Source organism: Microplitis mediator, chromosome 5 (genome assembly GCF_029852145.1).
Source record: "Microplitis mediator isolate UGA2020A chromosome 5, iyMicMedi2.1, whole genome shotgun sequence".
NCBI lineage: Eukaryota > Metazoa > Arthropoda > Insecta > Hymenoptera > Braconidae > Microplitis > Microplitis mediator.
In genome coordinates, this window is record NC_079973.1 from 18,874,632 (window position 1) to 18,900,055 (window position 25,424).

At 31.7% G+C, this 25,424-nt stretch overlaps 1 protein-coding gene across 2 annotated transcripts in view; it reads right to left on the minus strand.

The window, feature by feature from the left end:
• LOC130669119 (transcription factor Sp8-like) overlaps positions 1-24,649 on the minus strand; it is a 40,828-nt gene extending 16,179 nt beyond the window's left edge. The window contains exon 1 of one of the 2 annotated variants that reach the window (XM_057471835.1): positions 24,351-24,649. In XM_057471835.1, coding sequence (XP_057327818.1) covers positions 24,351-24,458 — 108 coding nt within the window. In that variant the 5' untranslated portion in view covers positions 24,459-24,649. Of the gene's footprint in view, positions 1-15,137; positions 15,871-24,350 lie in introns of those variants that run through there. The other variant, XM_057471836.1, reaches the window with a different exon arrangement.
• Between the last annotated feature and the right edge of the window lie 775 nt (positions 24,650-25,424).

Below are 25,424 nucleotides of genomic sequence, written 5' to 3' on the forward strand. Positions count from 1 at the left end.
CATTTCATCTCGGGCGCCGCTATTCTTCTAATCGACGACGAGCTTTCTACTCTTCTCTCACCATCAGCAGCTTATTCCTGTACTATTTTTCATCCGACTTTTAATTTAAACAGTTCTTTGTATACATCTATTCTTTTTTTTCTGAGCATGCGTACTTCGACGTGGGAAATTCTGATAAGACCGGGAGCTATAAGAGCAGAATGAGAGTAAAATAAACTTTGTTGTATATAGAGTTGGGACTATACTACATATATATAAATATGTAGGAGAGAGAACAAGCCTGCCAATTCATTAGCACTCGTAAATCTGTCGCCCTGGCAAACGTTGAATATTAAGCGGGTTATTTTACTTACTGACCGCTATAACTCCTTGCCAGTTAACGTGGTTACACCCTTGTCTCTCCCTTTCACTCTTTATTATTACCAGAGTACTCGCCGCTTATAAGTCGTTAGAAATATACCTTTTTTTTTTGTTTTATATATTATTTATTTTTTTCGCTCGCAGTCGCGTTTTCATTAACTCGTTCATACGAGGCTTGACGTATCGATCGATGTATCTATAGATGATTGGTTATCATGCATATTAGAATTTATATTAATTAATCGAATATTACATAGTCATTGATTATTTATTTTTACTTGATTGCAATTAATTTTTTCTTGTTAATGAACTTTAGATATTTTTTTTAAATATTAAATATATTAATTAAATAAGAATTATGTATTTTTATATATATTTTTTTTTTATTTATTTAATGCTTGCTCTATACACGGTAAAAGAATTTTCGAGTGAACGCGAATTAAATCCAGAGTGAATTTGGAGTGAAATTTACTCAAAAAATGAGTTTATTTTAATATTGAAACTACGGTTCGAAGTAAATGTGGATTTAGATAAAATCCAGACCACTTTGAAATCACTCCGCTGAAAAGACATCCTCCCTATTTACTTCATATGCGGAGTGATTTTTTTTTTAAGAACTCCGAAATCCCGAATGACGGAGGAAATTTGAATTTAAATAAAATCCGTAATCACTCTGAATTCACTCCCGATTTTTTACAGTATAGACACATGTTTAATTGAAAAAAAAAAAAAAAAAAAAAAATGTGTAAGTAATTAAAGTTCGAGTTTAAAATATAAAGAGAAATGAAAAAATATAAATGAGGGCATTTAAAAATTAAAATACTTGAATTTATTAGCTGATTGGTGTTCAAAAAATTCCTTTGGAAAAATGACTTCAAAGTAATATCTCGTTATAGTGAACGAGTAAATATACGAGTGCGACGAACGACGACTAATACTACTCCCAGTAAAACAATTTTAGATTTTTTTTTTCCACGTGTTACGTCTTCATTAGGATAATGAGAGCGATATAAATCTTGTGCAGAATATGGTTCTCTAGAGCGTACTGAGCACGAGAAGTATTAACTAACTATGTGTATATATATATGTATATATATAAGCAGTAAGGTAATGGTACCAGTGTTTCTCAGATAACTTTTAGACGGCTATGCGTTGGTTGTGTAAGTTTTAGGTTTGAGTAGTGAATGGAAGCTAAACACAGAAAGAAGGATATATATTTAAAACATATGGAGGGTGAGACGGAAGCGGCTGTGCATTTGCATGAGATAATTTAGTGGTACATAAAATTCTGCGGCAAATTAGCGCCCGAGTGTCCAACCTATCGCCCGGCATGTGTTTTATTATAATCTCTCAAATAAATATAAATATATATATACTAGCTATATATTTATTACCTCATCCCGGATTAATTCTTCTAAAACACCGACAATAAAATCGTCAACATTCCACACTAGGAATTCGAGATTCAATAATAATAATAATATTTAATAAATATTATTTAATATTTTATTAAATTCATAAAAAACTTAACAAATTTTACCCTCCTTAATTAAATAATAAATAAATTTTTTTAATATTTTAATTAAAGTTTAACAAAAAATTTTATTCTTAATGAAATGTCATTTTTAAAATAAAAATATAATATATTTTAATAAGGCAGTATAAAAAAATAATTTATGTAAAAGGAGTGTAAAATATTAAAATTAAAAAAAAATCTAATCGATTGCTAATAATCGAAAATTAAAAAAATAAAATATTGATAAAAAAATAAACTGCACCCATGTAGTTATTGTGAGAGTATATAGGTGAAGGCGTAAAGGAGTATATCGGTAGCTTTATGCATTAGCATATAGAGGGAATAGCCCTGGGGCCGTGTTCTCTGTGTTATAAACCCAGCACCCGACGGCCATAGCAAAAGGGCTCGCGTCCTTGTATATTTATTAACCAAAAATACATTTAAACCCGTCACATTTAACCTCTCTTCGTCTTGTTAAAAATCCACGGTCTAATTTACACGACAATTTTTTTACTTTCATTTTCATTTCCCATCGCAAAATATCTTTAAATATTTTCAGCTCCGGAGACGTTAAAATAAAATAATCAACACTTAATATTCAATTTATTTTTTGATAACTTGGTAAATCTATTGTTCGGATATATATTAAGTATTTTATTGCATTTGCATTTTTTCAAGTCACGGTGGTCTCCTGAACCGGCGGTCCTCTTTCAATTATCAAGAATTTTTAACGGGTCATCGACGTGTAAATAGCACCAGGCTAGGAACCACTCATATATTTATATTTATATATATATTTATAAATAGAAAAGACTTGACTGAAGAACGGAATCCTGAGGCATCAAAAAAATATTATAACGAGTTAAATTGAGCAGTATTAGCATTTAAACGAAGGTGCTATCGAACAAAAAATGTTAACATATATGATGGTAAATGTATTTTTAAAATATATAGGGGGCGAGGTAGGGTGGGCAAAACGGGGTACTCCCCAAATTTTATAAAAAAAAAAAATTTTTTAAATATTCCAAATTCACTTTTGTAAATATAAACGGGCATTATTTTTTATTTTTTTCGCTAAACTTTTTTAAACATCGAGTGTCAGTAGAAAAATGTTAAACTTTTTTTTTATGATAAAAACTATTAAAATTTTTTTTCCTCTTTTGCATTCAATAATTATGTGAAATGTAATTTTTCTTTATCTAAATTACTTACGAGAAAATTAAATTTAATTGAATTTATTTAATATCCAGAAATTTTTTGTTTTTCACTTTTTTTAAGGGGTACCCCATTTTGTCCGCAAATAATGAAAATTTTTTCTATTTACTTTGAATATCATTAGAAAAAAAAGATTTAACGTATTTGAGCCCCCGAATACTTAAAATTTCCTTAAGTACTTCCCCCCCCCTTCCTCCCCTACTTATAAAATTAAGGTCTTTAAGGTCCTGTGTATGTCAGATTTCTCATATGCTGCATCGTCACGTGTATTACCAGAGTGCAAAATGAGTATGCGTCTTAACACTAATTTGTTTCTTAGAACACAACTGCAACGAACTAAATTAGTGTTTCAAAGAAAATTCTGCCTTTTATCTCGTCCAATAATGAATCAATTAATTCACTCTATTTACACAATTTATTACGTTATAATTTATAATGCGCAGCTTGTTTATTTTTAGTTATTTATGAAAAATGTATTTCTTACATTGATTGCAAATCGTAATGATTGTTATTGTTTCAAAATTAAACAAGGTTATTTCAAATTATTTAATGATAAACATTGTAAGATATTCTATATATAAATATCTATAAATACATTATATATTTACTAGTATAAAATATAATTTGATGATGAATAGTTCCTGGTCTTACACGCAATGCAGCTATTTCCTCATAAAGAGAATTATTATCTTACAAAGTTTTATCTGATCTATAATTGTCACTCATAACATCCCAGCTTTCTATACTAAAATTACTTTGTGCATTGACATTTTTGCTATAGTTTTTATTTTATAAATTTTTCTTTTTTAGTTGTCTATACCATTTTACTTTTTTTACTTGATTAAATGTATGAGATACTGCAGTAGATTAATAGATAGGGTTGGAATATTTAATTTAAAAAGAATAATATTTATGACATTAATGTTGGGGAGTTTAATTTTTATTAAAACCTTAATAATTTAATGGAACTTAACAGGACCGCGCCTGTGATCGTTAATAAAATTTCAATTATACGTTGACATGTGACTTTCAATTGGTATATTTTTGTCAATACTATTCCTTAATTTATATAACCGTATTTCAAAATCAGAGAAAAAAATAATGATATAGATGAGAATTTAAAAAATGAGTATTTATAAAATACGACAATAAATATCCATCTATGAATTTAAAATTAAATATTATTAGAAATAAATTTGAATAAAAATATTATAATGCCGGCTTCTTTAAACAGTTAAATATAAAATTTAAAAAAAGATTCCATGGTTATAATTTAACCGGCTGTGTATATTTTATGTGAGGTAAAAAAGAACCAGCTAAACCTCAAAGAGACCATAAAAAAAATTCTTCCGAGCTTTAAAAACTGTTTTTTTTATGAAATATTAAGTTTTAATAATGATATTTAACAATGTTAAATGATATATTTATCTTAAATTATATGAATTGATATTTTTTTGAGCAAGGTGCTAAGTGAAGGTCACTTTGCGGCGAGATAAACGTGCATGTATATTGCAGGGCAATGAGGGTTAACTCAGTTGAGTAAAGTAATTTGTTGAGATAAATTGTCTGTAGTCTTTGCGTGAACAGAAATATTAATATACGTACGTAAATGTTCATAATAATAATAATAACAATAATATATATATGTATAAATAAGAAATAACGTAAATTTACAATTTCTATCCAGCCAACTGTTACAAATAGCATTAACAATAAAACCGCTACTAAATCATCCTCATTTAGTTAATTTCAGTGGTCTATTCGTCTACAAATACTACGTCTATTATGAAGATATATATATGGTTTACAACCGCAGAATATATTATAGAAATAATACTTATTAAAAATCAAAGATAAATCAGTTTTTTTCTCGATTAAAAGTCCTATGAATGGTTAATTAGTATTTTGCAGTAACTCAAAAAAAAAATTATTTTAACTACAGGGTCTAATTAAAGTGTTAAAAGCTCACTGCAAAATTTATGAATATTTTTCATTACAGCACTAAAATAATTATTGTAATTCATCTATTATTATTGAAAAATATTTTTTCGTTCTTGGTGATCATTTTAACGCCATATTGCGATGTAAACTGTAAAATTATTATCTTTGACAAAAAATTTTGTTTTTTGAGATCTCATATTCAAAAAATTTTAAATTAATTAATGGGTTATAATGAGAGATCATTTCCAGAGGCAATAGGAATTTTTACAAAAGTGCTATTTGAACAGTATACTGTAAAAAATTTGCAGAGTATGAACGCGGAGTAAATTCAGAGTGAATGCAGAGCAGATGACTTATTTATTAAATCCCCTTGGAGTTAAATTCCAAGTGAAATATTAAAACTCCGAATCAAAGTAGATTTAAATAAAATCCGTAATCACTCTCAATTTTTTACGGTAGCATGAAAAAACATTTTCCTACAAAGAACACAGCCTAATTTAGATGCATATAAATATTTTGTTTTATTTTTAATAATAAATTCATAAAATATTTGATATAACACATATCTAATAGATGGATTTTTTAGGTTTTATAGAGCTTGAGTAGCGAATACTTTCGCGAACAATCATCAGAAGTTCGTTCACGCTAAGGCAGCTAACGAGACGAAAAGTGCATGCTTACCGCGACTATGAATTATACTCTCATGATTATAGGGATTATGTACATGTAGCGCAGTAAACGGCTTTTGAAGCTAAGTGCATCGTGGATTCACGTGCACTACAGTGTCATTTATTTTTGTCTCGTCACTTTAATCTAAAAAAATTTTTATTTACAATATCAAATTTATGTGTACATTTAATTATTGTTTGTTTGTATTTTAATCGTTTTTAGTATTATTATTATTATGATCAATTGAAATTTAATGTTTCTAGATTTCAAAAATAACCGTAAAATTAGGTAACTCAAAATCATATAATTATAGATCATACGTCTTAATTATAAGTATAGTCCATGTTTATTTAAACAGGAAACGCCATTTCCTTTTGTTAAATTATTTTTATTTTGGTTGAATTGTAATGATATATTTATTTAATTATTATTACTATTCTCTAATAGAAACAAAAAAATTTAATAGCCAGACAAATATTTTTAAAACTATAAAAAATTTATAAAAATTGTGTAATAATAATGTATGGTATCTAAATAAATGAAGTAACAGTAAATCAATTTTTCAATTATCAACAAAACCTAAGCCGATAATTTGTATACACTAGTCTTGACAATTTATTAGTGATGTGGTAGTTTCTCGCGACAGGTATCAGCTAAAGCGATATACTCTACACTCGTATCAGTGCTTTAGCTTCAGTTAACTCTCTGAAATGAATTGGTTCGCGTGTCTTCGTCGGTGTTGTTGAATTTATAGCTTCATCCTATTCGCGTTTTACACTCTGACTATCAGGGCTGTACACCCATATTGAACACACACATACATATATAAATATATTCCTACACATTGACACTATAGGGGTTTATATTGGTCGGTATGAACCATAGTGCGTCAATTGAATAGCTATATCGCGTCTCTCAGTAATATCTCGCGGTGGGATGGAGAATAACTCATATGGTGATTCCTGTACACGACACGTACACACCAGAGTGTGTATATCGAATTGTTGGTTCACCAGATCCTCCATACATATGTGAGTTATCGATAGTCATATATGTATGTCTATATATAAATATATATACCTATAGGTATTGTATGTGTATCTATAGTTAGTTTAGTGTGTAGACAATCGATGGTAGCTGATTGTGATGCTAGTATTGCTGATGCTAATGCTCTCTATTTATTTCGCTGGTGGCTGTAAAAGCCTGTACTGTACTGAGAGTAAAGACCGTTTTCAATCTATACATTTCGTCACGTACATTGCATAAGCATATAATTTGTTGATGATGGATTTGATGACTGAATTCCAATTATGTATCGACGATTAAATTTAATTTTATAATTATAAGCAATAAAAATTTTAGTCAATAGAAATTATTTGAAAACTTCCTTAAGGAATTACAGAGAAAGAGAGAGAGAGAGAGAGTCTGTTTGCGTTTATTGAAAGAGATAATCCGGCAATTTTCGGATAGAGTAAATAATTTATTTATTAGTTTTAAGTTTATCAGATCATCGGTATTGAATCAGTCCATTAGGAGATCCCCATAAACCAGAGTATCAACCCCTGGACGAGCAATTGTAACCCCACGCACACGCTTTTACTATTTTGGAGATCACTGCAACAGACTGTGACATATTAGGCCACCCCTCGAGGACATCATCACCGTATAAGAGACTCGAGGGTGACTCCACGGGTGAATTTATTGTTCCGTTAGCTATCTAGTGGCCGAGTATGTGTATATAGGCTACAATCGTGGGAGACAAGAACTACGACCCTTATTCTTCAAGAGAAACATATCGCGTTGGAGTATAAATACGTATAAATTTCTCGTTTTTACTCAAAAAGACCCCAAGTAAATAAAAACTCGTAAATAAATTTAACTTGAAATGCTTTCGTACACTTGATAGTACATTCTTGTGAATTTTCATCATTCATGTTATCATAAATAAATTTATTTTTACAATTTTACGAATCAATAAAAAAAAATTAACAATGAATTTTATCGTTACACTGTAAAAAATTTGCGGATTGAACGCGGATTAAATCTGAATTCGGATCGAATGCGGAGCAGATGACTGAGAATTTATTTAATTCTCTCAGAGTGAAATTCTTCTCGAAGGGGAGTTATTTGTTTTAATATTGAAATTCTGGTTCAAAGTGAATTTGGATTGAAATAAAATCCGTATTGCCTCCAAATTCACTCCCGATTTTTTACCGTGTAAATAAAATCGTCACCTGACACTGATTCATTTTTTAAATTTATTTTAATCGTGTACTAACAAACTCATAGTATATTTTACTCATGTGTTTTTAAAATACGTCGCGATATCGCGGTAAGACTTGAGACCCGAAAGCGTGCGTAGTCTACTAGAGTGAGATCATTTATCTTTGGCAGTGTTATAAGTAACATACGCAATTATAATGAATTATTATACGCAATGAATCGTTGGCGAGCTAAGCAATAATGTGGATATTAGATGCTACGATCAGACAGCGATTACTAAATGAAAAATAGGCGTTTATAACTGTTTAATCTTTGATGCGTTGCTAAAAAAATAAACGAGGAAATTATTTTATAAAAAAACCTTTGAATAAAATAAAATAATAAATAAATAAGTATGAATAGTATCGCATCAATTTCATAACGGTGTCGAGATAGATTAAAAGTGAATAACTGAAAAGTGTAGCAGTGCAGGCGAGCGACCGTTGCGCAACTTGCAGCTGCATAATTTTTAGCCTTAAGGCTTTTAAAAGGCATCCACCCAGAGTAAGTATTGGATGTACTAAAGTCAGCACTACGAAGTTGTCAACACACGAAAATGCAAATTAACTTATGAGCAAGTTGTTGCTGCTGTTGAGCAAGGACGAAAAATTTTTAATGACAATTATTTATTTTCATTTTAGTTTTATGTCAACAGTTTACTTTTATTTATTTTATCAATTGATTCACTAATTGTTTTTATTAGTGTCTATTATAAGGATCATAAGTTCATTTATTTTATGAAGAATCAAGATGATTAAAAATTATTGAATGCTAATAATAATAATGATACATAATAATAAAATGTTTGAGAAAATTGGCCGTATAATAAAATGATCGTTATGTAAAAGAAAATAAATATGTAAGTAATTGTTGACAATAGAAAATCAGTTGGGTTTTCGGCTTCCACTTTTCATAGATGAGATTTCAATCGATAAACCCATCTCGCGGACACAAAACGGTAGATAATGATACTTTCCAGCCGGTTATCGTAAAGGTCGTGCAATTATTTATACGAACCGGTCTTATTATATATCAGATACATCGTAGGTACATAGATACAGATGTATGTGTACTTATCAATATATTATTATTATTATATTTATTATTATAAATAAGTGTGTGGTTGTATAGACGTGCATGACTCTTGTTCTCATCTCTGGTTAAAAAGCTTCGAGCAATCACGACTTTACTAATATAAGTTTTTAATGCAAAACAACAGCATCATGCGCTGCATAAAGTTAAACAATAAATTTTGTACAAATAAACACCTCTTTTTTGTTTTTAAATTCAACGTAATAAAAATCAAAATCGAATTTTTTATTAATTTGGTTTTGACTTCTGTAATTTTCTTGACTTGCACTTGACTTTGATAACTTGATTTTGGCGATACTTATTTTTTTTAACTTCAATATGATTTTTTTTACTTGAAACTTAAGACAAATTCAAGTCAAGTCTGACTTAGGTTTGACTTAAAAATTTCAGTCAACTACAGGGAGAGAATTTTTTGATAAAATTTACCCTGAAATTTAGAGTAATCCTGGGCCAAAAACAAAACAAATTCGAAAAGAATAAAAACTGATTCCCTTTGTTTTACTTTATACTCTTCTTTATGTAAAAGTTACTCGAAATTGGGTTTTTCTACCCCATATGTGAACACTATCTAGAAACAGAAGAGTAATCATACACCCAGACCCAATTTTACTCACAATTAACGAGTAAAATTTATTAGATAATTTTTTCCGTGTAAGTCAAATTAAAGTCACAACTTGGATTTGACTTAAATGACTTAAATTTAAGCGAACTAAGTCAAATCAAAGACAACGTGACTTTAATTTTACTTAGTTGGCGTAAATCGGTACTAAGTAAGACAAATTACTCAAAAGCAAGTCAAAACCAAATGTGTTTTCATATTTTAAAATATGTTTTTCATTTATTAAAAAAATAACTTAAACTTGTCTTGCTAGACTTGCCTTATTTTTAATTTTTTAAAATCACGCCAAAATCAAGTTATTTTTTGGTCCCGGGTTTTGATGTCAACAATATTAATATTGTGTGATGGATCAGATGTGATGAAATAAATTTATTTGGCACGCGTATACATTAATAAAATAAAAATAACTGTATGCTTTAACTTGAAATGCATTGATCCGACAATGACGGCAGAAGTATAAAGAAAAAAAGAGAAATGTATCGTCTGTCACACCCGATCGGACACATCATCGAGTCGATAAATCATATACGTCTGTTATAAACGGTATTATGTATGAATGTATGAATGTTATGTATAAGCGTATAGTAAGTGTTGGTGATGTTTTGGCTCGCGCCACAGGGATTTGGCACCCCTGCAGGGACTCCCGACGTCGTGGCACCTCAAACCGCGTCGCGGCAAACTCGTGATAAGGCCGTACACGGCAACGCTCATCGTACGTTCGTACTCGTGCGGGCATAAAGTCGTCGCCTGGAGCTTTGCGGGACTTGTTTTGTTCAAGCCTTTAAAACACACTCAACAAACTGATCGGAGCTCTCATCTTAAGTTTTTTTTTCCTCACAAGAATCATCCCTGCAACATATTCCCGTTCTCGTTCCCTAGCTATGCTATACTTGTATGTTAAGAGAATAACAATAATCTTGATTCTCTTAAGAAAACACTCGACTATGACGATCCGAGATGATGCCGCGTCCTGATGATAATGCACGGTAATTCAATGTACGTACCCACGTGCGAGATATATTGTTGTTTGTTAAAGCCCTCGAGTCTTTTACAATTATCGTTGATCGCTGAGGTGCCGCGATTGACGCTCTATACTCATAGAGAAATAAAAATTGTTTTGTTCAAATGATACCTTTGTATTTTATGAAAAAGTATAAATATAAAAAAAATAACGCTAGCAATAATTTATTGTAATGTTTTTAAAAAATATAAAATATTAAATAATTTTTCTTCATTGATTGACATCATAATAATTTAATTACACATGTAATTTTTTTTAAGTATATTATTAGAATGCAACAAAAAAAGAAATAACTGTGGGATTGCTAAGTGGAAAAATAGTTACACTCAGACATTGATGAATTGACAATGACATATGTAAAGCATTTACGGTTTCAAATCGCAAGAAGTTGTGATGTACGTTTTTCCTGCGATCTGTCTCAAAGCTATCATTTTAGCGCACGTTAGAAATTTATATATATATATTTTCTGAACACGGTGCGTGTATACAGCACCAGTGCGTTGTCGATCAATCATATCTCTATGGAACATGGCTCATGCAAGTCGCAAAAGACTCAAGTAGAAGAACGAGTGGCAAAAGAGCCTCAACTCAACTACTGTACATAACTTATATACTACTGTATAGTAGTAACAACAACTTCTGGCAGCCATGGCTTTATACATTTCGAACATCTGGCATTTGGTAATTTGATTCACTACACCGGAAGTCGGAAAATCAGTATAGGTGTTAAAGTAACGTAAATATGACAAATTTTGTATTAATCTATTATGTCAAATATTGAAATGTCCACGTGTCAAATATAAATTTATCAAATAATTCTGTTGAATTATTGATCGAATAAGTTGAGGAAATTAATTCGCAGTGTTAAGAGCACGTAAAATTTTTAGATATAGAATGTCTTTGAATGCCTGAGTAATGCAGAAAGTGCGGCGGTTTAAATTTTCAGGTAAATCTTTTACTTTATGGGAAACGAATAATTCATGAATTTTAGCAGCTCTAGTAGACTACAGTGTAGAGTACACTCACAGTTTGGAGTTTTGATTGTTTGAAAAAAAAAAAAAAAAAAAAAAAAAGGACATGCGGTCCTTTTATCCCCCGTGACGAACGACGGACGGGGCACGTTACAACAAATGTTCACTCGGGCCGTTCGCAGTCCATTGTTGCACTTGAAAATGTCAACGGGGCGACGGCAATGACGACGTCGGGTTTATAAGCATAGAGAGGTACAGTAAAGCATGAACAAGAGGATAGTCGAACGTTTAGTTTAGGTTGAGTATGTATATAAAGGCACACTACTCCACGCTATGCCACTGAATCGGATTATGGGATCAGCCGCTTTAAGGTTTATACTTATTTGTATGTCATGTTGTGTGTCCTAGTCTCTGAACTCTCTGTGTTTGCTTGATACGATGAAAAGTGAAGTGGAGCGAAGATATTTCGATAGGCCACTTTTATTATTTCTTTCTTTAATATTATTATTATTTTTTTTTTTTTACTTTTCTTTTCTTTTATCGATACATCATGCAAACAAGGCTTTTACGCAATGTAACCGGTGGTCTGTCATCATTATGGTTTATTGGTTTGACAAATTAGTCTTCTATTCATACGTAATCGGATAGTATTTTGACAACAAATTTAAAACTTTATCCAAATAAATTTTTTAAACATTTAAATTATTTTTATTTCACAAACTGTTACACAGCAAAAAATTTACGGAGTGAACGCGGATTAAATCTGGAGTGAATACGGATTCAAATAAAATTCAGTTCACTCCGAATTCACTCCCAATTTTTTACAGTGTAAAAATTATCGAAATAAATTTTAAATACATAAAAAAATCATGACTTTTAAACAGTATTAATTTTTTTAAATGTCAAACAACGAGGCAATGACTGCTTTATATATTTATACATCTATATGGATAAATATATAAGGTATATAAGTTAAAGTTGTCGGTTATAGTTGTTGCGAGTTATTATTGGTGATTAATAATTAAATGAATACGTGTATGTACCATCGAATGTAGAGACAGGTAAATTATTACAAATAGACATGAGCAATCGATTGTAATAATGACAAGGATATTGTACATCATACATTATTATTTATTTATATTTATATTTATTTCACTATCTGACAGCCGCACATTTAAAACTCATTAATCCCATCAACTCACATTTAATAAATGAACATATTCATTTTATGATTCATTTATTTTTAATCTGAGGCTTGAGATGAAATATTTTATCTATATATGTATATATATATTTTAACAACTTATGAAATTTTATTATAAATTTACTGTTAAAAGTGTCAAGTGTCACATCAAGAGGAAGTGTAAGTATCGTATTACACATCCCACGCATCCTATCAAGTGAATCCTGTGTCACACAAAAGAATCTCAGATAAATAATTGGCTCACCCTTAGCAGCACAGGTAGTCTATAGTCTACGTTTCACTCTGTCTACACTTTCATACAATTCTTTTTCTTATACTTTTTATTGCTTTGTTCTCAAAAAAAAAAAATAACAATAATAAAAAAAAAAAAAACCTTGCATCAAACATTTAAAACTAAAAAAAAAAAAGACACTCGATACATTTATATCCATTTATATATAATATTTTTATCCTCATATATATGACACTCATTTTTTTTTTTTCATTACTTGTAAGTTTATTTTAGAACAACCAAAAAAATATATACAATATAGTTATAAATTTAATAGAATGGATAAAAATATAAAAATTTATGAGGAATATGGATATCGATGTGCATAAAAAGCTGCATTTCGTGCACTAAGAAAAAAAATAACAACAACTAATACTTTAAAACACCACGGGAACTCTGTCTTTATATATTATATACAAATAAAAATAAAAAAATGGATCGATGCTTGTATATTCAGAGTGAAAAGTTGAAGAAATACCCGTGGAACGGGTTATAAGTGCATTCGTGACTTGAAATGTCAAATATATATAAAAATATAAAAATACACAAAGAAATATAAAGAACCAAGAAAAAGAACTGCTCCGATAAAACGGCATTTTACTTTAGGTCGAGTATATGTAAGCTTTTACGTATGCTCCAGTATAAAAATAATAAAAGGCACGTGTGATATTGCTGTCAATTAATTTAACGTCTCAACGTAAATATATTTTTTATAAAAAAAGCTCCAAAAATATTTCATTCCAAGTGGCGAATTTGTATTTTACTATTGCTTGCAATTAATATTTGGCTTATATATGTATATATATATATTTTAATAATTTTTGTTTTTTTTTAAATGCTGTGGATTTAATTACTTTTTTACCGTCGTCTCGTAAATCATCCGCCGAGACTGGCGGCACTCTTTACAGTCGAGTCATAAAGTCAATTTCTAGTGTATGTACATATTCAGGAAGGAAAAGAGTTGAGTGTATATATTTAAAATAATATAATATAAAACTGATGTTATGTTGAGAGTGTAAGAGATCAAGTATCGGGTGCGAGTTGGCGACGGATAAAAAATTTTAAAGAAATATTTTTTTGGAGAAACACGTGTCGTGAATGAACAAAAAATTATAAGTATATATGTATATATGAGTGTATTATATGTCTATATCATAAAAAATATAGTAATAGATTATTGTACGTTGAGTGTGGACATTATAATGTACATAAGAGCATTTTGTCTGTCAAAACAGAGACCAGAAAATCCCGGATGATCCGCCGGCTAATCCTTGACAATGGGCGATTACCAGGATCTTTATATTCTAATATTACAAAATGTTATTTAAATAGTATAAATAGCCGGAAATAGCTCTATTTATTAAACTAAATGTATTAACGTAAATATGATAAAAAATATAATTTTTAAATAAATGAATGGAGGTTAATATTTCAAGGATTATAAACATAATGAGCAATAAATAAATGAAATAAGTAAAGATAAAATTTGTTGACTTTGCCGATGACGATCTAGAGATACAGAACAAAGGACCGAAGTGAATTGTCAAAACGAGCACTAATTTAGTCGTTTAAATGACAAGATCTTATGATGTTATCTGATGATGACAACGCGGGTGTAAGGTCTTTCCGACTACCAACCACTACCGTTACTATGTATACTACTATATATTTTAGGACTTTACGACTTTACTAACTTTGCCTGAAGTTACTTAACATCTGAAATAGGAGGACAAAATAACCTGGCATGGCAGTAGCACTTAATGATCAAAGATTAGAAAATCCAAAGTGGCTAATGTACCTGCCGGTGAAGATTTTTATCGCGTGAGACTGACATTTGTCAATTTAGATGAAATTTTTTCTATTCAATACAAATATACCGACGGCAATATTTTCTACTCCAATTTGAAAAAAAAAAATGAATATTTTTGTCACTCATTCGACAAAATTTGAGTATAAAGCAAAAATCTAAGGACTTATCTATGGAGACACTCACCATATGATGAGCGGGCGATTTAGTGATGGACTGAAGCTGCGGATAAAGCTGACCAGCCGCAGCTGGTGTCATGTCCGTCAGCATCTCGACAGTATCTGTGCGCTCTTGTTTCACACAGACCCCGACGAACTCGCTTTTTACGTTAATTATTGTCAAATAATTAATAAACACTCGTTAAAAAAAAAAAAAACACCTTTGAGTTTTCGTACTAAATAATTATATTTAAATAATTTTCACTCCAATCACGTCACCGTTACCGTTACCATAAATAAATAAATAAATAAATAATAATAAAAAATACTAATTAATGATATACTGTAAAGTAAATCGTGATGTAAATAACGCGGAGCCGATGCACTCAGCCAGTTTGGCTGCGATCGGTCCGTGCTCGCGATTTAAAACGCGACAACGTTTTCGTTATATGATGTATATATATAGTGTGTATATATAATACAATAGTAGATTGTAAAGAAAGGTTAAAGGAGAACCGGTTAAACAAGCAAACGTGTGGTTCTCGTTCTTCGCGCGGTGACAGACTGGCCGGCGAACCGATCAGGGTTTGGAGTCGATGGTGATACGCTACAAGAGCTGGAGAATGCCAAGCTACCAGAGTAGGGAATACTATACACACTGTACACTATACACTATACACTTTACTATACTGTATAAACTGTAGACTGGTGTGTAGTTTAGTTTTGTGTAGAGTAGAGTAGTAAGGGTATACGGTGGAACAGGCACACCCGACTGTGCATGTTATCCCCTTCATATTCGCCCCGGGCAAAAAAGGGGCAGTACTCAGAGGGCGGAATTTACGTGGATGCGGTTCCCGCCTTCGACCGCCTACGAGCTGAATCCACTTTAACTTTTATACTGGTGGGGTACAGTAGTATACAATAGCACATTCTCTTTCTCTTATACCCGTGGATGTTGATAACGCTGTATTTACTCCACTCGTTTATATAGTGTCTATGTGCAATGTTATGTATATGTATTTGTATATATATATACAGACATAGATATGTGTAGTATGATGGTATAGGGATAGGCTGATAGGGATAGGTTATCGGTGGATTGTCGCGCGGTAATCCCCACTCTTATATTACACATTGTGGGGATTATATCAACGGTTTTGTGTGCCAAGTATAGAGTAAGAGGGGGTAGATATGCTTAATAAAAGGGATTGAGGGCGACAGAGAGTGGAGGAGATGTTAACCGTGAAATGCGCGCGCAGAAAGTCCAACTCGCGGTTACTGCTGTGAGAAGGAGTTAGTGTGCTATATGATGTCTTACAATGTATTTCCCTTTCTACTTGCGCGGCGTGATAGGTAGACCCTACTACTAGATAACATTTGCAATACTACTGCTTAAAGTATTTTTTTTTATACTTTATGATCTGGAGATTTTTTGTTACTGATGTTGATGGCATTATTGTTTTTAGAGATTTTTAAAACTAAAAAGTTTGGGGGATTTATTGCTCAGCAGAGTTTGGATCTTTAAATGGTTACAAGAACGATAACTTGAGGATACAAGAAAATATGCGAGAACTTACTTTGGAGCTACGGTGTTTTGTTATATTAATTTGTTTTTTATGCTCGGAAGTTTGAAGCTAACGACTGAAAATTTTTGATTAACTCTCAATAAATGTTTCATGTTTTTCAAGTTTATATTAAAGATTTTTTTTTTATTTTTAAATTAAATTTTAAATTTAATAGTATTTTTTATTATAATTAATAATAAAATATTTATACATACAGCAAAAAATTTATTTAGACTTAATTTTTATTACGAATTGATAAAAAATATTTTTAAGTTTATAAATTAAAAAGATTAATTTTTAAACCAAAATAAAAATATTTTAAGGAGGGTCTATATACACACTGATAAAAAGGTTGACGATTCAAGAGAAAAAATCTTGAACCAAGAATACCATTTTGAAGAAAATGATTTTCTTGAACCAAGAGAAAAAATTCTTGAATCAAGAGAAATTTACTTGAACCAAGAATAATTTCTTGGCTCAAGAATTTTTTCTCTTGATTCAAGAAAATCATTTTCTTCAAAATGGTATCTTTGGTTCAAAATTTTTTCTCTTGAGTCACGAAAATATTTTGGAAGACAAACAGTTTCGGGAACTAACTCAAGATTTCCTTGAGTCAAGATAATTTGTCTCATCGGTTAAAGAAAATTTGTCTCGGTCAGAAGAGATTATTACTTAATCCCAGAAAAATTAGGTTTTGAAAAGCATTTTTTTGAACCAAGAATATTTACTTTCAGTAGAGAATTTTTTTTTTTATGTGTAGTAATTTTTGTCCAAATTTCTTCTTCAAACGAAACCTCTAAACGCAAAATTAAGAACAAAGTTCGATGCACACTACTCTATAATCTATCTATACGTTTTTATTTTTCAAAAATGTTCATTTGTTGAAGAGAAAAACGTGGACAAAGTTTCCACTTACTGCGCAAGCGCAACAAGGATAGTACCGTTCATCGAATTGGGTGTGATAGAAAAAAAAGTTCAAACCCCTCTTAAGAGAATTAATTTTATGTTTATTTTTAGCTAAATGATATAAGATTGTAAAACTACCGTTTCGAAATGATAATGACGACAAATGGATTTATATTTAATTTGATTTTTTATAGAAAATTATATACAAAAATACTCGGAGGCTATTATGACAAAATAATTTCAGCAAAATTTCAAACGGTCGCCGGCTAAAAAAATGATGAATAAAGAGTGTGTTAACGATATTTATGTACATAATAATATGTATATATGTTATAGAAGTCGCCCGAGAGATTGCATGAGCTCACATGTATGCTAGCATCCTAATGCGATTTTAATCGGAGAGTTTGAATTTCAAATATTATCGACTTGGACTAATAAAACGGAACAGACGGCGATATATGCCAAAGGAAAGGTAAGGGGTCAATTATAAACTCTCTTGTGCCATAATATAACGTCAGTATTGACTACTTCTGGCGTAACCCGCATGCCTTGAATATATTTAATATGTGTAATCTATAAATTATTTATTACACTAGTTATTTTCAACAAATCAACTCCGATTGATTTATCAATAAATATTTAATTAATTCAATTTTTTTTTATTAAAAATCAAAAACAAATTATTCTTTTATGCACCGTGAGGAAAAAATAAAAAAGCGAGTCTTGTTAGATATTTGAAGGCTGTAAGGCTGCATTAATCACATTATCCAGCCACCCCCGAATAGAGCGACGGTGCCAAAGGCGATGATGTGGACATCGCGTGCCATCCTGCCACAAAAGGTGTAGAGTGTACGATAGTCGGTCGAACGGAGCTTGTTCCCGGTATATATAGCCGCCGTCGGATACAAGGGGCGGCGTACACGAGGCGTCGTGGCGCGCGAGAAAAGGGATGTTTTACAATGACTCGCGCGATCTTCTCTCTCTGATAGATATTAACCCACGCACCTACTTCGGTTCACGCTAAATTTGTGATCCCGACTGCGTGCCGAGATGCGTGACAGGATCAACAGATAAACGTTGCTTTTCAATGTTAAAAAAAAATAAAACATAAAAGAGCTCTTTTGGGTAACATATATCTCTGCTCCTGATTTGAAAGGCTAAGAATATATAGTAGCTTGTTTTTTATGATTTATTAACTATAGTTTTCTATTAATGAAACATATTTTTTACTTCACGCTTTTATTTTCATATTATACAGATTTATTACCTACGCCTATGGTTATTATCAATGAAAAATTATTTTTATTATTTATTGCAAGAGTTTATTTAAAAAAAAAATTTAATTAAAAATTATTCACATTTTTTTTTTTAATATTTAAAAACAAAATAATGAGGAAAGAAGTCTTTAAGAGATTTAAAAAAAACTATTTTAAAAATTTAATTAATAATAATAATTATTGAGGATGTAATGGTTATTTTTACTTCTAAGTATAAAATTAAAACTAATAGTTAGTTAAGATTTAAAAAAAAAATTTAAGTGTAAAATAATGACATGGAACAAGTAACTAATTAGTGGCGAAGATAAAAATTGTCTATAATAGAAAGGCAAATGACGTGACGAAAAAAAAATGCATGGAAGTAGCTGACAGGTTTACACAGTTAATGTGTCTCCCTCGATCACTTTTTTTCTCTCCTTCATCATCCATTCAATAATTTTTTTAAGTTTTTTTTTATTATTATTATTATTATTATTCTTATATACATATATATTCTTCCGGACCTTTCCGATTCTCGCCGATTCACTCACTCGACGACGACGTAATCTATACTTATCGGCTTCTGTGGGTACGGATCGAGCGCCGATCGACTTTCAATGATGGATCGTTGATTGGCAGACAGAGACTTCGGGGTTGAAAGGGAAATGGGCTACGGGGGCGGATAATAACAGAGCGGTGACGGAAGGACGCGCATAGGACCAAAGCCGAGTGTAAGACAAAGATGCCCAAGAATTTATCTCTGCACTGACGAAAAAGACAGAGAGAAAATATCCCGCCGCTGAGGATCAATGCTGAGCATCAAAGAGCTCTGTGCCAGTGGGATATATAAAGACTTTGGTGTGTTACCTTTTGCTCTTATGCTTCTTCATTGCCATGTGGTCATCGGCCGAGATCCTGATCTGCTCTCATAATTAACTGAAAATCGTTGCCCTCAAGAAGATCGAATATAAAGATCCATCATCCAAAGTATCCATAACTTTTTTATATTAAAAGCTCTTATAAATATGAATACAATCTTGCGTCTTAATTATATTATAACATTTTGTATAAATATACTGACAAAATATGTATCAAGGAAAGTTATTAAAAACGGTTGGAAAAATAATTGTTGCTCGAGCATGTGCAGTAGTTGACAACAAATATAATACAAAAAGAAAAACTCGTTCGCGGTTGATTTACGTCCTCATAACAACGCCCAGCTATGATTTCGTCAGCTATGTATGTACGTACACTTGAGTCTTGAGTCTCGTTCCAACTAACTGCGGATATATACACGTTTATTCCCAAGATGACGGTCGTGCAGTAATGGGGATGGGACACACTAGGCGCCCAGATTTATGAGATGTTCTCGAGGAATACTCCATAACTCATTGTCACTTTTTTGCACAAAGATTTATTCAACTCTCATCCTTCTATCTTATTATTTTATTTTTCATTTAATATATATGATGCACAGTTAAGAAATACTAACCACGGTTTTATGCATTACTGCACTTATTTACACACTTTATGTTGAAAGACACTAATCAAATTTTAAAGTGTGATGACATATTTTTAGATAAGCTTTCAGCAGCTATATGTTAATACTCTTCAACATATTAATAGCCATTAACAGTTAACTAAATTTAATAATTTTAAAATAAAATCGATGTAAAATTTGATTGGTGTGATTTAGCCATGTGATGAGATGCGGGGCGATAAATTGAATGGTAATATTTGCGGTGTGGTAGTGACACGAGCCGCTAATAATAATTATTTATGAATATAATGTGTCCTTAAAATTGAGTAAATGACGGTTAAAATCAAAAACCGGCGTTAAATTAACGCGCATGTACCTAGGCCTGGCGAATAAGTTGAGATTGCAGAATGACGTGCAAACTGAGGGACGCCCTCGTCCGCCCCCTGGCAATGCGGTAATCACTATAATTACGTATCGAGCCCTTATATTAATATCCCCCAGCAACATCTCTTTTCCTTGTCGATTTCGTCCTCATCGTCGTTCATTCGCCTTTCTTCGTGAAAGCTACTTCTTCACAACCTTTCACGCGAACCTATCAACCCAGATTTAGTGGTTCATGTATATATATATTCATACATTCTTATATCTACAACATTTCTCGGCATTTATGACCGACATTTCCACACCGCAACATCCATTTCACGTAAACATACTGGTTGTATATTTTTTTATGGTCCATTTTACTCTTTACAACATTGTAAAATATTATTTTTTAAATATATATTCATCAATATTAAAGAGCTGTTATCCTTTAACTATATAATATCTTCAGGAAAATATAAAACTTAAGTGGATATCATTGAAAAGTTTACTTTTAACACTAAAAAGTTTGGCCAATGACCTACAGCCGTAAAATAAATTTTTCTTACAGAATTCATAATATAGTTTTTTTTTAAACCAGGGTCAAAAAAATAACTTGATTTTGGCGTAATTTTAAAAATTGAACTTGACAAAAGCAAGTCAACTTTAAGTTCTTTTTTTAATAAGTGAAAAACATTTTAAAATGTGAAAACACATTTGGTTTTGACTTGCCAAGTAGCACACTTGACTTTGTGACATCTATATAATAAAGATAGAAGTTTTGAATCTGTTTTATGACATATCGATAAGGGACCAAAATGTTGACAAAACGATCAGAAATTAATGTCACCGAAAAAATATCTGCTTAGAAGACTTGACACAAGTGACGACAAAAAGTAAATTACAAATAATGGGCAAATACCCTTATAGGAAGAAACAATAGGCCCAAGCTTGACTAAAGCTTGGCGCAAGACTTATTAACTCTGGGGAAAGCTTGAAATCTAAGCTTGGCCCAAGTCTGTCTAAGCATCGAAATGATAACACTCAGCCAAGCTTGAGTGACAGTGTTGTGCCAAGACTGTTGCTAAATAAGCACCTATGCTTGTTAAAAATAAATTAAAAAAAAAACAAATATTAGTAGACACCTGCGTGATGGTAACATATGGAATTAAATTTGTGCACAGAGAAATCAGGTGGATCGATGAAACTAATTTTTTTTTGCGTTTGCTGAGTCTCGAACCTGGTCCTTCATAGCTGCTAGGCAAGCGTCTTATCCACTAGGCTGTTACGCTATTCACAGAAGCCAGTGGTTTTTAGGTACCATTTGTTATTTAGACTGGTGAACCAAGGCTTGTCACTTGAGTAATGGTTGAACCTTGTCCCAAGACTGGCAAACCAAGGTTTGTCACTTGAATATTGGCTGAATCCTGGCCCAAGACTGGCAAACCAAGGTTTGTCACTTGAATTGGCTGAATCTTGGCCCAAGACTGGCAAACCAAGGCTTGTCAATTAAATGTCTGTTGAATCTTGGCCCAAGACTGGCAAACCAAGGTTTGTCACTTGAGTATTGGCTGAATCCTGGCCCAAGACTGGCAAACCAAGGCTTGTCAATTAAATGTCTGTTGAATCTTGGCCCAAGACTGGCAAATCAAGGCTTGTCAATTAAATGTCTGTTGAATCTTGGCCCAAGACTGACAAACCAAGACTTGTCACTTGAGTATTGGCTAAACCTTGGTTCAAGACCGGCAAACCAAGTCTTGTCACATAAGTCATCTAAACGATTTTTTAATTGAAATGTCTTTTTTAAGATAGGACAAATAACAAAAATTTTCTATGTCTCCGAGGACCAATATCTGTATATCTTATTTATATAAAAAAAAACTTGACTTTGACAAAAAAAAATTTGTTTGTCCTTTTAAAACACATCTTAATGACATCTAAAAGTTGTCTCTGTGCAACTTGGGTTACTTTTGACTAAGGTCTTACTTAGTACCGAATTACGCCAACTATAAGCCAAATTAAAGCCACGTTGACTTGGATTTGTCTTAAATGACTCAAATTCAAGTAATTTAAGTCAAATCCAAGTCCACGTGACTTCAATTTGACAGTTTACTTAAAGTTTTAAGCTAAAAGTCATATTAAAGTTGAAAAAGTAAGTGTAGCCAAAATTAAGTTAATTAAGTCAAAAGCAAGTCCAATAAAAAAAGTCGAAATCAAGTTATTTTTTTGACCCGGGAAATCGTTAAAAATTTTTTTAACAGTTTTGAGGATAAAAAAAAAAAAGTAACTGAATCAATTGATTGAATACAAGTGTAAAGGGCATATAAAAGCACAGTTGTAGAAGTTTCCGGCAGTTAGAAATATAAGCTATTGCGTGTTTCAGTGGTGGTGTGAGAGACCAAGGCAGCGATGAGTACAGAGCTACAAAATTGCCCGATAAATTGAATTTCCATTGGAAAATTGGCAGAATGCGTAGTTTAAATAAAACGATGGCTACAGCTAGTTCGATACGACCTTTAGGGCAAATTTACGATCACAACAAGCAGACTATAGTCTGCTATATACGATGACGACAAAGATGACGAAAAGAGTAGGAGAATTAGATGATATAGTTATGAATGTCGTATTGGCCGTTATGGATGCTGGGAGATGAACAATTAATGAAGGGGTGGTACTGTAACGCCCAGGACGCTGTCGACGCAGGACTCATTCAGTCGATCATCGGTTGATCTTGTCAAATATCGTTAGGGAATCACGCTTTACAACTTTAAATTGCGGAAGGCGTCTATCGACACCATCCCCAAAACCCACTCAACTTGGTGTGCGTAGGAGAGTATACATATATGTATATAGTATAGAAGTTTGTCTCTTAAACAGAGGGTAAAACTCTTAGGAAAATTTTGATGTTAGTTGACTTTGACGTGTAAATTATTTTATGCTATTTTTGTTTTTATTTCAAGGATTTGTGTCGTTCGTCTAAAATAATAATAGTATATACATTGTGTGCATTATATCTTACTCAAGATGACTATGGTATTTTGTAAAAGAGTCGTATGTGATTAAAGTCACACGCAAAGCTCGTAAATTTTCTATAAACAACAATGTCAGGAGAATTTGCGTCATGATGATGAGGAAAAAAATAAATATTTTAACATAAAAAATAAAAACTGGAGTAAGTGCGGTAGTGTTAACAGCAATTTAGTCGAGTGGAAAATTGGATCATAATCAACTTTTGAAGTTAAATTTTCTTGAAACCCTGTTTCTTGACTACTCATTGACCGCACGTCCTATGCCCTATATACGATATACGGCATTGAATGTGTGTTTTATTATGTATATACGTGGCCTGTAGAGACTTTATAACGCGTGATAAAATCATTTGCATGGCTTGTACAGCTCATCGTGCCACTAATTACCGGGTGCAGTGAAAAATGTTTTACAGCATGCGAGAATTTAAATATACTTGGGCCACTCTCACTTCTCTGATAACACCGGGTCTTAAGTAAATCTTGACGGTTTCATTGCGAAACTCTTGAGCTAAATTATTTTTTCAAGATTTTTAACTGGCATATAATTTGTTTCAGACTTTTTTTTACTGTAAACATTTAAGGTTATTAATTATTAAAAAATTACAATTAATTATTAATTTTTTTTTAAATGTTTAACTAATTTACCTCAAGATATTCCGTATCTGTTGACGAGAGATGACTCGATTGTGACATTTGTGTCATTACTACACTCTGGGGGTGAGCTTGTTGTGGATATTGATATGCACAATTCATTTTTTAAATTTTTTATTCACTATTTTTTTCAGTCAAAAAATTTTATTTGTGATTTTTAATTTTTTTTCAACTATTCAATTTAATGTGTTTTCATTAAATTTTTTTATTTTTCTATGTTATCATTAGTCATTATTCATAATAAAAATTAATTAATTATTATTTCAATTCACTTCTTAAATTTAACTCACAAACACTTGAATACTTAATGAATTTTTTTTGTTTTAAATATATTACATGATAAAATGAGTAATATTAAATAATATAAAAATCACTCTTTATATTTAAATGTAAGTTTAATTTAAAAAAAAAATTGACTTGACCGTAGCACGTGTGTTAAACATAATAAAGTGTATGAAAGAGTTTAATGATACGTGGATTTAATAATCGTGATTATAGAAGTAATGGGTTATAATATTATAATATTACGAGAGAGCAAGTAGAGATATCGATGCGGCACTCATCAGGGAACAATTATAACTGAGGTTTTTCGAACGGCGCCGGGTGTCGGGGGCTACAGAGTTGAGTAGAGAAAGAGAGAGAGAGAGAGAGAGACCAGAGAGCTGAGCGCTCGTTCGCTCGCGCGGAGGCGGATCATTCCCGCGACTCGCGTGTGTAGTTCACTACTCAGCGATTTAACTCTCTCTTACTAAACTCTTTTTCTCTTTCACTCTATCAGTATTTCTCATTCGCGGTTGCGTGTGCGCGGGACACTTGCCGATTCCTCAGCGCGTGTATTCATCCGCGATGTGATGCGTGGGCCCGGTATACGACTGGTTGATGTGCACTAATACTTGCTAAAATTTAACAAATGTCTACATATGTAAATACATATATATATGTTTGAAGAATGAGGATTATACATATGAACATTTATGCATGGGGAAGGTGTTGCTGTTGTATTCTGGTGGGGTCTCAGACCGCCCTCTAACCCGTCTTCGTCTTCCCTTTTTATACCCCTTTCATCTC